The 11233-nt window shown below is 43.5% G+C and overlaps 1 protein-coding gene across 1 annotated transcript; it reads left to right on the top strand.

The window, feature by feature from the left end:
* Nucleotides 1–8049, top strand: LOC115665871 (laccase-14-like). Its single transcript, XM_056311174.1, has 7 exons — nt 1–391; nt 645–796; nt 5850–6094; nt 6215–6340; nt 6445–7045; nt 7150–7508; nt 7595–8049. The coding sequence occupies exons 1-7, from the start codon at nt 284–286 to the stop codon at nt 7792–7794; spliced, it is 1791 nt and encodes a 596-aa protein (XP_056167149.1). The 5' UTR covers nt 1–283; the 3' UTR covers nt 7795–8049.
* The last annotated feature ends 3184 nt before the right edge of the window (nt 8050–11233 follow it).

Genomic DNA, 11233 nt, shown 5'->3' with positions numbered 1-11233 from the left:
TTCCCTTCCTCATCTAAGCTTCTCTAACCAGAAGTCATCCCCCGCGTGCGAGACACCCTGAAGCAAGGAGGGGAGGAAGCAGCCCTCTCTTGGCTTTGAAATGGCGATCGCACCTCCACCTCCTCCGCCACCTCCCTGTATTTACATCGACCTCCCGCCAAACCCGAAAGCGTCGTATCCGACTGACAGGCCCCACGTATTTAACATTTGCCGTCGCCCCTGATACTCCCCCTTACCCTTCCCTGGTCCCCACGGCCAAAAGCAGGAGAGGAACCTGTTGAAGATGGAGAGCGGCGGTGCTCGCGCCACCTCGGCCCTGCTCTCTCTCCTCGTCGCTGCCGCCTTCCTCCTCAGCGCCGCCCATGCCAAAGTCCACTACTACGATTTCGTCGTAAGTGACAGCCCCGGGATATGGCATGCACGCCCATCGTTCCGCGTTTGGGCGTCTGTGCCATGCGTTTCGAACTGAGCATTGTTCGCTCTGTTTTCTTCCTCTGCTTTTTATGCTCTGTTCTTTGTACCTTAAGTCAGTTTTCTTCCTCTGTTTTTTCGTGCTCTGTTCTTTGTACCTTAAAGTTCACGTCGGAAGATGACATGATTGATTGTCTTTTTTCCTGCGGGGGCGTGCCGTTAAAACTGTGTAGCTGAGAGAGAAAAACTACACGAGGCTATGCAGCACGAAGAGCATGCTGGTGGTGAACGACAGCTTCCCAGGGCCTGTGATTCGAGTCCAGAAAGGGGACACGGCGTTCGTGAATGTGCACAACCAGGGCGATTATGGAGTCACCATCCATTGGTACGTACCTTCGCCGATCTCGTTTCTTACTTCAGGATCATGTTTTGTCGTTTGGGGACCTCTCTTGGCATTCCCATCCAAAATTGGTATGTGCCGCCGTCCGTCAAGAAACTGAAGCGGAGTCAAAAACGCACTGTTTCGGGTCTTTATCTGCCAAAGAAACCATTATCCATTTGCGAAGGTGCATTGAACAAAAGATCATCAGACCATGCTGCTGCTAATAGGGGCTATTTTGATGTGGATTGTGAATCGAAACGAATGCACAAGCCGGGACGTCTGGTTCAGTTGTCTCGCTGAAAGCATTATCCATTCGCGGAAATGTTATTACCCGAAAAAATTCCTCGTAGAAAATCACCCTTGCGATTGAATATCATTATTTGGCAATTGAACATAGAATTCTATCGACGTCTCAATCAAACTACTTGTCTACCATCATGGATTAGACCGTTTGAGGACCCTGGTCAGGCCATCATCGATCTGTATCGGGTTGTTTGGGACTTAGATCCATCCATATTATAGGCCATTTAGGGCTTAATTCCAATGGTAGGATATGGTCCAAAACCTTGGAATAGCCTAGCTTGATTTACACGAGCTGATCCCATTTCCATTCGATTTGGGATTAGGGTGTTATCAATTTTTCTAATTATGTCATTGGCTTCATGGTTCAAGAAATCCCCTCTCATTTGCAAACATTTTCATCCCAAAAAAAAAAATTCATATGGAAACTACTTTTGCATAAATTGACATTTTTTCAATTATTTTACAAATTTTCGAGAAGCTCTAGAAATATTTTTTGAGTGGGTTCGACTAGAAAGGTCCTTACTGACTTTTCCCAACATAATAAAAGAAATATACTTATATGTTGACATGATAAATATGTGTGTGGGTTCAGCATTGAATGCAGGTACGATATCAATAATTGAAGTTAAGTATCAACATCAACGATGAAATTTAAAATGGGAGACGTCCAACGGTTGGTCAGGCCAAATTGAGATTGTTGACCAACAATTAAACACTTCATAACACGATGTTGGTCATGACTAACTGATGTCGATTTACAGGTGGGAAACACTAATTTCCACGAACCATGCGAGGGTGAACGTACCTGTGGTGACTAAACAAATATCGATTCCATTTGTGACGTACTCAGATAGAAACAGTTCATTAGGTCCATCGGTGGCTAATTTCGTTTAGTCATCTGTTATGTTTGTCACGTGGACACTATATTTCATGTCAAAATTGCGAGTTTGGTATATGTTAGGAGATTTATTTCTTGAAAATTTGAACTTTTTCTTCCTTTGAAATAAGAGGCTTTGACCCACGGTAAAAGCAGAATAATAACCCACCAAATGTAAGGATATTTGAAACAATTTCGCTTAATTATATCAAATGAAAGTAGGGATAATGATACAAATAATCCCCGAACTTCGATCCAACATGCAACGTGATCTCTGAATTTTTAATTTATTTAATATGATCCCTAAACTTTAATATAATGTTCAATGTGGCTCTTGGACTTTTGATACATGTTCAATGTAGTCCATAAACTATTCCACGATCCCAGCCCATATCAGATCAAATGTTATTCCCTCCCCCATCTAAACTTCTCTAACCAGAAGTCATCCCCCACGTGCGAGACACCCTGAAGCACAAAGGGAGGAAGCAGCCCTCTCTTGGCTTTGTCCACCTCCACCTCCACCTCCCTCTATTTACATTGACCTCCCGCCGAACCGGATAGCGTCGTATCCGACTCACAGGCCGCTCGTCTTTAACATTGTCGTCGCCCCTTATAATCCCCACGGCCAAAAACAGGAGAGAGATCTGATGAAGATGGAGAGCGCCAGAGCTCGCGCCGCCTCAGCCCTGCTCTCTCTCCTCGTCGCCACCGCCGTCCTCCTTGGTGCCGCCCATGCCAAAGTCCACTACTACGATTTCGTCGTAAGGGACAACCCTGGGATATGGCAAGCACGCCCATTGTTCAGCGGTGCGCGTTTGCGCCATGCCTTTCGAGCTGAGCATTGCTCGCTCTGTTTTTTATGCTCTGTTCTTTGTACCTTAAGGGGGCGTTTGACAAGTTGCCAAATAGTGAAAAATTTTGTTATTTTGTTCCCAGAATCAGTTTGGGAACAGAAATCCGTTTGTTAAAATTTTTGTGCCCGAGCACAAATTTACAAAAAATTGTTTCCAGAATCAGTTTTGGAACAGAATCAAAAAGCAAAAAAAAGTAGCTTCTTGATTCTAGAACAATTTTTCCATTTCTAATTCTTCTTGGTTTTCTTCTTCCTTTTTGGTTTGTTGTTGTTCTTCTTCCTGGTCTGCCGCCGGCCATCGGTGACCGGCCACCGGCCACCGGCAACTGGTGACCGGCAAGGGCGGCTCGTGGTGGCTGGGGGAGGCCCCTTGCCGTCGCCGGGGGTGGCGACAGCGAGGTCGGCCTCGCCAAATCTGGGCGAGGTTGAGCCTCGCCTGGCCATGGCGAGGTTAAGCCTCGCTTGGCCATGGCGAGGCCGACCTCGCCGTCGCTAGATTTGGGCAAGGTCAAGCCTCGCCCGGCCAAGCCGAGGCCGACCTCGCCGTCGCCACCCTTGAGGCCGGCGGCGAGGGCCGCGAAGCCCTCGTTGGCCCTGGCCTGTGGCCGGTCGCCGGCACCGGCGACCGGCCATGGCCAAGAAAGGGAAGAAAAAAAGAAATACTAAAAAATTCAAAATATTATTAAAATGTTATTAATAAAAAGAAATTTTATATAGTTACCAAATGCATTTCTGTTCTTTTTCTATTCTAAGAATAGAAATTTTGGGCAGTTACCAAACGTCTTCAAATGCTCAGAAATTATTCCTGTGCACATAATAAAAAAGAATCATTTGCAGAATCAGTTTCCGGATATGGAATCGTTGTCATGCGCACCCTAAGTCTGTTTTCTTCCTCTGTTTTTGATGCTCTGTTCTTTGAACTTTAAGTCTGTTTTCTTCCCCTGTTTTTTGTTGCTCTGTTCTTTGTACCTTAAATTCACGTCGAAAGATGACATGATTGATTGTCTTTCTTTCTGTGGGGGCGTGTCGTTGCACTGTGTAGCTGAGGGAGAAAAACTACACGAGGCTATGCAGCACAAAGAGCATGCTGGTGGTGAACGATAGCTTCCCAGGGCCAGTGATTCGAGTCCAGAAAGGGGACACGGCGTTCGTGAACGTGCACAACCAGGGCGATTATGGAGTCACCATCCATTGGTACGTACCTTCACTGATCTCGTTTCGTACTTCAGGATCATGTTTTGTCGTTCGGAGGCCTCTCCTGCCATTCCTATCCAAAAATTGAATCCCAGTTAAAACGCACTCTGTCGGGTGTTTATCTGCCAAAGAAACCATTATCCATGTGGATCATCACACCATGCTGCTGCTAATAGGGGTTGTTTTGATGTTGATTGTGAATTGAAATGAAGGCACGAGCCGGGAGGTCTGGTTCGGTTGTTTCGCTGAAAACATTATCCATTCGCGAAAATGTTGTTACCCGAAAAAATTCCTCGTGGAAAATCGCCTGTGAGATTGAATATCGTTATTTGGCAATTAAAAAATAGAATTCTACTGACGTCTCGACCAAAATGCTCATCTACCATTATGGATTAGACCGTTTGAGGACCCTGGTCAAGCCATTATCGATTTGTATCGGGTCGTTCGGGACTTAGATCAATCCATCTTATAGACCATTTAGGGCTTAAATTCCAATGGTAGGCTATCGATCCAAGACCTTGGAATAGTCTAGCTTGATTTACACGAGTTGATCTCATTTCCATACGATTTGGCATTAGGGTGTTTATCAATTCTTCTAATTATATCATTCACTTCATGGTTCAAGAGGCGATTGACGGCTACCATGCAATTTATTTTTCATCTTTTTATTTCGATGATGTTCTCGGGTCCATCTGTTCCAATGAAATCCCTCTCATTTGCAAACATTTTCATCCCAAAAAACAAAAACAAAAAATTCATATGGAAACTACTTTGCATAAATTGACATTTTTCAATTATTTTATAAATTTTCGGGAAATTCTAGAAATATTTTTGAGTGGGCTCGACTAAATATTTTTATTTTTGACTTTTCCAACATAATAAAAGAAATATATTTATTTGTTGACACGATAAACACGTGCGTGGGTTCAGCATTGAATGCAAGTACTGTAACAATTATTGAAGTTAAGTATCCACGATGAAATTTCGGATGGGGGACGCCCAACCGTTAGTCGGACCAAATTCAGATTGTTGACCAACAATGAGACACTTTATAACATTTATTGGTGATGACTAGCTGATGTCAATTTACGGGTGGGAAACACTTTATACCTGTGTTGACTAAACAGATATCGATTCCATTTATGACGTACTCAGATACAAATAATTCATTAGGTCCACAGTTAGCTAATGTCATTTAGTTATTTGTTATGTTTGTCACGTGGACACTATATTTCATGTCAAAATTACGAGTTTGGTTTATTTCTTCAAAATTTGAATTCTTCCTTTGAAATAAGAGGTTTTGACCCACGGTAAAGGCAGAATAACCTACTAGATGTATGGATATTTGAAACAATTTCACTTTTATTTTATCATATGAAAGTAGGGATAATGATACAAATGATTCCTGAACTTTGATTCAATGTACAATGTGATCCATGAACTTTTAATTTGCTCAATGTGATCCCTAAATTTTAACCTAATGTTCAACTGTGATTTTTGAACATGGTTCTTAAGCTTTTGGTACATGTTGAATGCAATCCCTGAACTATAATAAAATGTTCAATGTTGTCTTTCCATTTATTCAAGATCAGGGACAACATTGAATATTTTCATATAGTTTAGGGACTAAATTGAACATGTTCCAAAAGTACATGGATTACATTGAACAAATTAAAAGTTTAGGGACCACGTTGCACGTTGAGCCAAAGTTCAGGAACCATTTATGTCATTTTTCCAATGAAAGCAATAACCCTCTGCCTTTTTAATTATAATTGAATTCTTTTTCTACATCAATTGCCCTTATTTTCATTTTATCAAATTGTTTTCAGGCACGGCGTGAAGCAGCCGAGAAATCCATGGTCAGACGGTCCGGAATACATCACCCAGTGTCCGATCGAGCCCGGGACTAGCTTCACATACGAGGTCATATTCTCAAAGGAAGAAGGAACTCTCTGGTGGCATGCGCACAGCGACTGGACCCGATCGAGTGTTCATGGAGCCATAGTGATCTATCCAGGCAACGGAACCTCCTATCCTTATCCTACGCCCGACGACGAAGAGATCATCGTTCTCGGTAAGTCGACTTTAAGTTATCGAAAAGTTCTAGATATCTTAATTATGGATCTATCTTGCATTCTCAATCTAAAATTACAAATCTTATTCGTCCTTTTCCATAATTTTGGATATCTCTCAGGATCATGGTACACGTTTGACATTAACCGAGTAGTTGCCGATGACTTGGAAACCGGGGTAGACACGCCTCGTTCCGATTCTTATGTGATCAACGGACAACCCGGCGATTTTGCCAATTGCTCAAGAAGTAAGCCATGAAATCAAACTCAGAATGTCCTAAGTAGCTACGAGGGACACTTAATTGGAAACCAAACTGAGCTAACAATCGGCTGTTTTTTTGCCGGCTCGCAGAATCGACGTACCGCAGGGTGGTCGATTACGGCAAGACCTACCTTGTCCGGATCGTGAACGCGGACATGAATGAGGAGCTCTTCCTTGCGATCGCAGAGCACAACATGACCGTCGTGGGAATGGACGGCAACTATGTGAAGCCCGTGATGGTGGACTTCATCATGATAAGTCCCGGGCAGACCATGGACGTGCTGGTCACGATGAACCAGGCCCCGGGCCACTATTACATTGCCATCAGACAGTACGACTCGGCCCCGCCGGACTTCACGGACTACGACAAAACTAATGCCACCGCGATTTTCATGTACAGCGGCAACTACACCGCGCCGGCCAGTCCCGTCTTCCCTCATAGCTTGCCAACATACCAGGACTTCATCGCGGCGGACATTTTTTTAGGGAAGCTAAGGAGCCTGGCCAGTGCAGAGCACCCCGTAGATGTGCCGATGAACATAACCACGAAAATGTACATCACAGTCGAGATGAATCTGATCTTTTGCCCGAACAAATCGTGCATAGGGATTGACGGTTATCGGCTCGCGTCGAGCTTGAACAACATAAGTTTTCTGAACCCCTCAACTGATGTACTTCTTGCCTACTACAGGTATGGATACACTATCATCATAACTTCAATTTTCTCCCTTCCAATTTATCGTCTGGTGGATCCTTTAAGCCTATGAAGCATGAATTCTCCGTCAAATGTATCAGGAACTTGAGCGGATATTACACCCCGGATTTCCCCGATTGGCCCCCGACGATGTTCAACTTCACGCAAAGGGGTCTGCCCTTCGACACGTTGTTAACGACAAAGGCGACGAAGGTGAAGATGCTGGAGTACAACGAGGAAGTCGAGATAACATTCCAAGGGACCGAGTTGCTGGACGCGTCGGCAAACCATCCCATGCACCTCCATGGGTACAGCTTCTACGTCATGGGGAGGGGCTACGGAAACTTCGACAACGAGACCGACCCGTTGACGTACAACTACGTCGACCCGTTGGAAGTGAACACATTCGGAGTGCCCAAGGACGGATGGGTCACCATCAGATTCAAAGCAACTAACCCAGGTGAGTTTCATCTCGCGACATTTCTTGCCAACAGAAGATTAAACATCAAATCGAAACGCTCATTTTTCCTCAATGAAATGTGACAGGAGTATGGTTTTGGCATTGCCATATGGACCGACACCTAAGTTGGGGCATGAACACGGTGATGATAGTGAAGAACGGTGGGACACCGGAGACGAGCGTTCGAGGCCCTCCTCCTTATCTGCCTCCTTGTCAAGCCTCTTTCGCAACCTATTTAGAGCCGTTCGACGACCAAACAGATCGGATCAGACTCTTCTCCAATTAAGTTTTTGAACACCTCTCCGCCCTCTGACGTACTTATGAGATATATCTGTGCATCAATAATTACGAAATCATCTTGGTACAGGCTATGTACATCGAGCGTTCGTTGCCCTGCGATAGCTCGGTGACTGGGAATTAGTGTTTGTGGTGCTAGGAATGAGGATGCGATTATGAGATCTTTCGTGTAAAAAAGGATAGTGGACTTTCCTGTGAACGAAACCTCGTTTTTCTCTGCCAGTTGAATCGCCGGTTGATTGTCGCCGTGCAGTCTCAAGGGGGGGCATTCATCAGTTTTCTAGCCCTAATTCATATCATTTCGCATGCTCGAAAGATTAAATAGATCGATGAGTGTTACAGTTTTATATCTCACGTTTTCTTTTTTATCGAAGAATAAACCTACGTGACTGTGCTCGGATACACTTTAGAACTCGGCTTCGACATGGAAGACGGCTAGATCTAGAGAGAAACGGGGTGAAGGAGGAAGAAGAGAAAATAATGAAAAGATTAAAAAAAAAAAAGAAGATAAAGAGAAATGTCTTTGGACAATTATGCCCCTGGTTGTGCCGCCGGAATAATCATGTCCTCATTAGCCGGAAAAGATTTGACCGGCCGGTGAGTTTAGACTCTTATTTGAGATTAAATGGTTACTTTAAACCCTTATCTTAGACAAATTTTACTTCGGATTCTCTTTTGAGAAAACTCATCCAGTTCAGGTTCTTATTGAATATAAGGTGCATTTGTTTCGCGAAAAACTCAATGATAAAGGAAAATGATTTTCCGGAAAGCATTTTCAAGGAAAACGGTTAGTTTTCCTTCGTTTGGTAATATATAATTGAAATCGTTTTTTGACGTCTGGATTTTATTGGAAAATGATTTCAATCTCATGACTTTATCTCAGACGAAAAAAAAAATCGAGTTTTTAATTGTTTTATTTTAAAAAATTCGAATTTTTAATTATTTTTTCTTTTTCTCTTTTCTTTTTCTTTTTTCTTTTCTTTCCTTTTCTTTCTTCTCCTTCCTCCGCCGCAACGTGCCGGCGACGGCTCCAAGCGAGCTTGAGCTCGCCGGCCTCAGGCGAGCCGCGAGCCCACCGGCCTCGCAGAGCCCAAGCTCGAGCTCACCTGAATCTGGCGAGCCGCGAGCTTGTCGGCCTCAGTTGAGCCCTAGCTCGACCGAATCTGCCAAGCCTCGAGGTCACCGACCTCAAGGGAGGTCAAGACGAGGTGGAGGCGGCAAGGTAGGGCCTCACGCGACGCCGGCGAGCTAGAGTCTCGCCAGAGCAGCGAGCTTGAGTCTCGTCGGGATCTGGCGAGCTCGACCGTCACCGGCCCACACTCGTGGCCAGTAGCAGCAATCAGCGGAAGGAGGAAGAAGGAAGAAAACAAAAAAAGACAAAAAAAAAAGCAAAAGAAAAGAAAAGGGAAAAAAAGAAAAAAAAAAGAAAATATTAACAAATTTTAGACAATCAATTCCGGAAAAGTGTTTTCACCTTAGGAATTCACTTTTCTTAAATTTATACATGAATGATTTCCTTGACTGGAAAGTGTTTTCGGTTGACCAAATCATCTTCGGACAACCAAACGGATAAAAGTCCGGAAAACACTTTCCCATAAAACAATTTCATCCAGACAAACGCATCCTTAGTAACTATAGAAGAGCATCATAATCCATTTTGAGGCGCGCGAAGGACGGCAAAGGGATGCTTGGTTGCCGGTGCCTAAAGACAGTGGCAGCGGTTGGCCTCCTATTTAACTTTGAACCGCCGTTTGGCGAGGCTTGAGGGTAAGTAGCGGGACCGATTCAATTCAAAAACCGACTCGAACCGGCCCTTATTTGACTGATTCTAGAACAGTTCACACGAGTGCTTGTTTGATTCCAAGGTAAAATGCTTGGGAATCAGCCTTGACCGATTCCATATTCGGGAAAAACCAATTGAAACTGGTTTCAAAGCTTGTTCGAGTAAAATTAGTTTTGAATCGATATAAAACCAATCCTAAATATATTGTATTTATAACATTATGCGGTTTTTTTTTTATGTTGAAGTATTTTATTGAGCTTTATGGTTTCTTTTAATGAAATTTTTTTTCATTGCAAATGCAAAATAAATATGCTTGATTCAAGCAAAAGGAAAAACAAAATTAAATAGGTAGGGCGGTTCCCAAATCAACTTTGAAATTAGCCTGGAATTGTTGTGTTTTGGGATCACTTGCATCAATTGTTACGTGTCAATCAACACCGCAAATTTTTGCTTTAAGATATTGAGTCTAATCCGCCTTGAGTTGTATATGATGAAAAGCATTAATTGTTTCGGGATATAAGTAAAATTTCCATGGTGAGCCAAACTATTAAATCTTTAGAAGACTAATAACCATCATTAAGAAAACTGTAGCTGGTGAGGCTTGTTACCAGTCACTAGAAAATGAAAATTATTATGATTTCTCGGGTCCTACTGAGATTAATCTGCAGTGACTGTGATCTGTGCTCTTGTAAATGAGTAATCTATGGATTGAAAGTGCTACCAACGGCTGCGAGCCTGGAGTTGAAATGCTACGACCCACACGCCTCAGGTTTATTCAAAGATTAATTACTGAGATTTGCTCATGCACTCTTGCACTGGAGATTGGCATTAGATTGGCTAGACATCAGTGTTTTTCTGATTAAGGGAAATTGACAAAATCTTCGCAGCAAAGGCATACTACAAGATTTACCAGTCATGATATCTAAGTACTAGATTTAGCAGTCATGTCTTCCGTGACCGATAGTACTTTAAGTGAATGCGAATCTAACCGGTCTATGTATACACACATGTGAGTAAATTGTTATGATGTACATACGAGGGTGTCAGGCGAAAGACCCACATCAAGAACGTGGCGTAATGATGAGTAATTAACACAAAATAATTGGTCTATAATTCATTGATCAAACTTTTTAAGTGAAGGCAAAACCAACTGAATACGTGGATGGGCTCGGATACTGGACTTTGATTGCATGTCTTGCAATGTAAATGAAAGAAACATCATTGGAAGGGCCTGCTTTTTGATAGAGGTGCATCCCAAGCCGAGCCGTAGCGTGAGATTCGAATGGCGACTCCCGAATCTCGAATCAGAAATTTCCCAATGCTCCGATCAACTGTGCCAAACCGTGTGGGCTAAGCCTGATCGCGATTTTCTCTTCTAGCGAGGGGAGAGATGTATGGCGAGGTGTGCTCAATTCGAATCAGACAATGATAAACGGAGACACGCTTGCTGCAAAAACGTTTCGTCCGCTCTGTACTTGCTCATGTCGACTTGACTGGAGGATAGCGAATGCTTTACGAATCTGCATTAGATTTCCAAGTCACGACCGTTTGGTCCGATGGGGGCAACAAGATACTAGCGACGCAACGAGGCCAAAAGAGGGGATGCACCAAGAGAGCCACAGATCGGCGTCTCGTGCAACCGGGA

The sequence above is a fragment of the Syzygium oleosum genome, unplaced genomic scaffold, assembly GCF_021117445.2.
Source record: "Syzygium oleosum isolate NSW1041296 unplaced genomic scaffold, Sole_v2.1 Sole_v2.05, whole genome shotgun sequence".
NCBI lineage: Eukaryota > Viridiplantae > Streptophyta > Magnoliopsida > Myrtales > Myrtaceae > Syzygium > Syzygium oleosum.
This window is presented reverse-complemented; position numbering and strand designations above follow the sequence as displayed.

Coding starts and splice junctions, on each gene's coding strand:
- LOC115665871 (XM_056311174.1), top strand. CDS start 284: ATGGAGAGCGGCGGTGCTCGCGCCACCTCGGCCCTGCTCTCTCTCCTC. Junction 7,046..7,149: donor GTACTTCTTGCCTACTACAG/GTATGGATACAC, acceptor CAAATGTATCAG/GAACTTGAGCGGATATTACA. Junction 7,509..7,594: donor ATTCAAAGCAACTAACCCAG/GTGAGTTTCATC, acceptor GAAATGTGACAG/GAGTATGGTTTTGGCATTGC.